At 37.6% G+C, this 6,000-nt stretch overlaps 1 protein-coding gene across 4 annotated transcripts in view; it reads left to right on the forward strand.

The window, feature by feature from the left end:
* KIF16B (kinesin family member 16B) overlaps positions 1–5,576 on the forward strand; it is a 110,552-nt gene extending 104,976 nt beyond the window's left edge. For all 4 annotated transcript variants that reach the window (XM_079969655.1, XM_079969656.1, XM_079969658.1 and 1 more), the window contains one exon: positions 4,371–5,576. In XM_079969655.1, the coding sequence (XP_079825781.1) occupies positions 4,371–4,529 (159 nt within the window). In that variant the 3' untranslated portion in view covers positions 4,530–5,576. The remainder of the gene's footprint in view (positions 1–4,370) is intronic.
* Positions 5,577–6,000: the final 424 nt, after the last annotated feature.

Genomic DNA, 6,000 nt, shown 5'->3' on the forward strand with positions numbered 1-6,000 from the left:
ATATCACTCTTGCCTTAATTAACGCTTGAGCAAAGTTGCTCAGCCCAGTCAATAAAGAAGCAGGTCTGAGTTTTCGCAGGCTTACTCGTGCTTCTTTTCTCTTCCTCTCAGGGGTGTTTGAATTGGAAGGTTAAAGCTTTGAACTAAGCATAGCTCACACCGTATGGATCTGGTTTGGCTGTCTAAAGGGCATAATTATGTGGGACAAACCAAAAGGGCAGTACTGCTGTCACCTTTTCAAATGTTGGGTCAGACGCTCTGTGCAACAGCAGCAGCAGCTTTGAGCCTCAAATAAAAGTTTGAAACAAGTCCACGTTCGGCGCTGAAACCTCTTTGTAGGTTGTCAACAGTCTTTGTAAGTGGATAGAACGCTTTAAAAAGAAAAGTTGCCGTAAAACAAAAGGGGCAGCGAGGAAAAACTAGCAAAGCTGACGTTGCATGTCAGAGGAATTGAAGAACATCCAACTATAGACAACCCTAATTCATTTATTGATTAACCTGATAAATCCATCCTTCTTCCAAGGCGATATAGATCTTCTCAAAGAATTGTAGAGTTGGAAGGGACCATGGGGTTCCCTGTATTGGGAAAATTTTAATATCTAATTTTTTACAATTTTTGGTGTATTGTAAGCCGCCCCAAGTGGCTGGGGAAACCCAGTCAGATGGGCAGGGTATAATAATACAGTGGTACCTCGGGTTACAAACACCTCGGGTTACAAACACCTCGGGTTACAGACTCCGCTAACACAGAAATAGTACCTCAGGTTAAGAACTTTACCTCAGGATGAGAACAGAAATCGTGCAGCAGCAGCACGGCAGCAGTGGAAGACCCCATTAGCTAAAGTGGTCTTCAGGTTAAGAATGATTTCAGGTTAAGAACAGACCTCCGGAACAAATTAAGTTCATAACCAGAGGTACCACTGTAATAATAATAATAATAATAATAATAATAATAATAATAATAATAATGGTGTTGTCCAACCCCTTTCCCCCCAAATGGGGGTTGAACCCATGACTCAAATTAAGAGTCTCATGCTCTACCAACTATGCCATCCCTTCAGAACATAGGGTTCCCCCCTAAAAATAGGTAGTAGTATATATCCAAAGAAAATTGAGACAAAACGCCAGTCTGTAATTAACGTTGGTGTTGTAAATACATCTTCTGAGTAAGACATTGGTGCATTCTCCTAAGTTGTATATGATGCTTCTTGCGAGGAGGGTGAGATAAAAATCCTTTAAATAAATAATAAATAAATCAAACTATTATTGCAGTTTAGCCGCTTTAACTCTCTACCCAGCTGTACCCATTTTTGAAATGCCCGCTGCTCAGCTGCTGCATCCAACATTTGTGTTTTCATTGTCTTATAGAGGGAATGCGCATGAAACAGAGGAGACCTTGCTTACTAGTCATACCTCAGGCTGACACAACTGTTCCCTGATTTAAATGACTGTTTTGTCTGTTGACATTCATTTTACAGGGATTTTGTTGTGCATCTCAAAGCAAAACGTTGGTATGGAGGTTAGTACAGTCAGGGAAAAAAAAGACCAATAAAATAGCTATGCGCTTTGCTTAACATTTTGAAGTATTTGCGTAATAAATCTCTGAGAACTTTAGCAGTATTTAGACACGTCCGTCATGTTTACATGGAAAAACTTCACCTGAAGATGAAATTTCTACTTATTGGGGAAAGCTGCTCAAAATAAATTTGATGCTCCATGTAACTCTCTGAACTGTGCATTTTTCAAAGGATACTTTAGTAAATAGATTATTTTCTCCCCTGAGTCCACAATTACAGTGTGCAGTGTCACTGGGATACAGCAAGGCTGTTATTATCCAGTCTGTTACTGAGCAAGCCTGATCCTTTTTACTGTACATAATATTTCCATCACCACTGCTTACATTTCACCTTTTCATTTACTCTCCATCATATGTTTTATGTGCATTTGGGCATTTCACATGCTCTCGTTTTCCACTCAGACATTACATTGTTTTCACCAGGAGTCTGAGATACGTTTTGCATAAATTCTCCTCATGCCATGACAGTTGGTCAGTTGCTATTCTTAAGTTATTATTTATAGTGAATTTTATACACTATTTGGTACTCCACAAAAAGTATCAGGGAGCAAATGCACAAATGATAGGCTCATCTGTACTTTCTGGTATATCCTCTATAATCTACCCATATCTGGAGTCTCTGTATCTTTCTGTAGGGCAGATTTTCAAATTCCCTCTTCAGATGTTAGAGTTCCTGGATTCCTGCAGTGCTCAAAGCTACCCATAGCAAGGGGGCAATGATGAGAGATGAAAAAATGTCCGAATTCCTTCTAAATTTAGCTATAATAAAGAGAGAACAGGTCTTGATATTGCAAAAGCCAAACTCATGGAATTTCTGGTCATTTACTGATATTTCCCAAGCACTTGTAACCCAAGCTTGAAGCACTGGAAGCTAAATGCAGGACATTATCATAGGGCCAAACTGGATGTGGTTTTTTTTTTTTGGGGGGGGGGGGGTTAGTGGGATCACCATAAAGATACTAGAAAATTTTGAAGTGTATAAAATCCACAGGATACTGTAAAGTTGGAAGATAGGTAACTGATAGATAGTAGACATAAAAATTTCATTCTACCAATAAAAAAAAACCCTGAATGCAACTTTTACAGCAATTTCTACTAAGAAACAGTGTTCAAAATTTGCCAGGCACATTTTGCACCTGGCACCTGGGCGCCAGGATAGTGCCTGATGTCTCCACCATCCTCGGATCTGGACTGTTTTCACACACTAACAACACATCCTTTAGAATTCTATCCATGTTGTTTTATCCTCACAATCGGAACGAAATTCAGGAACCGAAAAGTCATTTTGAAAAATAGTGACTTTCAAGCCATCCGGCCCTAAAATGGCAACTAGGTGTTCTGTTTCATTGACTGTAATTGTTTAATGAGCCATTTATATCTGAGTTTCTAACACTATTAAGAAGTACTGCAAATCTTCGTGTACTTCACATTGTTAGATATTTTGCATCTTTATATACCTCACAAAACTCAAACATTGTGACTTTTCAATACTGCATTCATTTTTACTGTATTCTTTATCTTCTGAGGTAAATGTAGTTTTAAAGTTGACAAAGCTATATTTACCTCAGAAGATAAAGAACACAGTACAGATGAATACAGATGGAGCTATTTAAAAAAAACATGAAAAATCTCATTTTATGGCTCTGAATTTTGTTTTGACAAAGTGGCAAACACTTCTTTCATGTACATTTTTTGGTGAAAATAGCAAAAAAGAAAAGAAAGAGAGTTAATCAAAGGATTTCTAAGGGAAAAGGCAGGTTAGGCATTCCAAATATCAAACCATATTACACCCAATGTACTTAATAAAATTCATCTATATAGTGGACAATAAGTATTTACTAAGATTCTATTTAGTGATTTATACGGTTGACCAAGCAGAAGAGGAGGCCTAAGCAAGAATCGAACAATGCGTTTTCAAAGGGCAGTAGAGATTGCCAAGACAATGATCTTTGACAAATGGAGGACCCAAAGGGGACCAGCTGCAGATCACAGGTCTCACAACTTCTTGAATCATGCAGACAATGAGAAAGGAGCTTACTTTGAAAGAGAGAATCTTAATAAGTTTGAACATATCTGGCACAACTTCCTCCACCTCTTGTCAAAGGTGTGTGATTACACAAGACAACTGTCAGAGACACTCTGAAAATATATATTCCCCTATTCCCCCTCTGTTTTTGTTAATTTAGTTAGTCTTATGTGATTTGAGCATCTAGAGGTTGGGATTCTGCGACACTGGATATACATTTGAAGGGGTTCCAGTTTTATGGGGGAAAGTGTTGGGAAAGGAAAATATTGCACTAATTCTGGGCCACATGTTTTGGAGTGCTCTGATGGTGTTTCCTGCTTGGCAGGGGGTTGGACTCGATGGCCCTTGTGGTCTCTTCCAACTCTATGATTCTATGATTCTATGAGTATGAGTTATTGTATTGTTATATTTAAAATAATAAACAATAAACAATGAGCAGAATACATTGATAAAGGATTGAATAAAAGACCCATTTACAGTGGTACCTCGGGTTACATACGCTATATCCGTGGATGGGAGTTCATTGATTTCAATGGTTTGTTAGTTGGGTATATAACATGCAATACATTTGTTAGTAGACAATTGGGAAATGTTTAGAAGGAAGATAGATTTTTAATCAATGTTTAAGATTTTAGTCAAGATGAATAGTTTTAAAGGTTTTGTATTTCAGTTGGTATGATTCTTAATTTTCTAGTGATTTGTAATGCTTCTCTAAGCGCAGTAGTCACTGCATAACAGTTGTGATTCTGTTTTTCTCTCCCTCCACAGGAATATCTCAGAAATTTCTTTGCTGTGATGCTCAACTCTCCATCATCACCACTGCATGTAAACAAAGAGGGTCTGGCCCTTTCAAAACATGCTATCTGTGAGTTCTCGTCATTCTTCAAGAAAGGTGTTTTTGACTACAGCAGCCATGGCACAAGTTAACCATTGGGAGCCTCACTTCCCAGCCGAAGAATACACTTTATCTTGTCTTCCTTGCTGCTCCATGAACTCAGCAACAAAATTAGGTTGCCATTCCTGGAAAATTTCCACCCAAACGATTGACTGTTGAAAACAGCATTTTTAATGGTTCTTCTGCCTAGTTCTGGGTTCTACTTTAGAAGTTTTCTACTTTACATTGGTCTGAGAAACAATGCAAGTTTCACACACGGTTGAGACCACTTGACGGCCAAAGTTCTTTGCACATGTTCTCTGGCAACACAGAGAGATACAGCCTTCCATTACTGTTTCCAAGTTATTTTGATTATGTTTTCAGCAGGCAGACGAGCTTATATCTTAAGCAGGTTTCCTGTTCCATTTAAAAAAATACTGGCACAATGCCTTGTATATCTCGAGAACTGCACTTTATCTATTTGATCATAGCATTTTCTTCCGCATATTACCTTAAATTTGAATGTTTACAAAATATAATCTGCAGAGAACTGGATATCATTGTAATCCAAAGACTTGAGATTTTGAGTCAATCATTTGCCATTAATTCAAAAGAAAAGGAAGCAACAGCTTTTTTTGGAGGGGGAATGAGGTCAGCTTCTTTTCACATTTTCTAATTATATGGATTGTTACTGTATTTAATGTATCATATTGTGCTCACGGCTAGGCATAAAAGAAATGCAGCATGGAATCTTACTTTTTAAACTTATTTCCCCCCATAAAGGTATAACACTATCATTGACTGATCCTTAGTTGCAAGAATAAGAATTTAGACTATTTCAATGTGCTTTAAGATTTACTCAGGGCTTATTTAGAATTGCACATGTATAGAGGCAGCAATATCCATTTTGTAGAAGTACAAATTGAAAAAAAATATTATGACCTACAATGGAGGCATGTACATACTCTGTATATAATAAAGATTTTAAAAAGCAAAACCACCGACTGTAACTATCTTCAAGGTACTGCTAAACTCATTTGTGAGCGCTCTCTTTCTCTCTGTATCTTCAAGTATAATAAAGATTCTCCATTTCATCAAAACTGAGCCTTAAAGATTTCTTAGTATTAGGCAGAAGAAGTTAATCTTGATTTTATTGTTGCAAAAGGCAGGGATTCTCTGTGTAGGATTTTCATAGACTTTTATTCCATAGTTGTATTAGTGCTAATAATAGGAGTTCTGTTCAGAAGGAAATTGGGCTGTCTACGTCAGTTTCCAGGGTAACTTCTCCCATTAGGATGGAGCTACAAAAAAGTCAGAGTATTCTAGATTCATTTGTGAATCTAAAAGTGTGTGTACTGGATTGCTAGATTTCTCTTTCAAACAACCCTCTATTCACTATCCAGAATACCTCTTCTAGGCTGAACTCTACAGTCACAATGATGACTGCTGAGAATACCATATTCATCACCTCCCTAGCCTAGACTTTTGATTAGACTTTGATGCAAGCCTGTTTTCATTCCCTCC

Source organism: Podarcis cretensis (genome assembly GCF_951804945.1).
Source record: "Podarcis cretensis genome assembly, chromosome: 3".
Classification (NCBI taxonomy): Eukaryota; Metazoa; Chordata; class Lepidosauria; order Squamata; family Lacertidae; genus Podarcis; species Podarcis cretensis.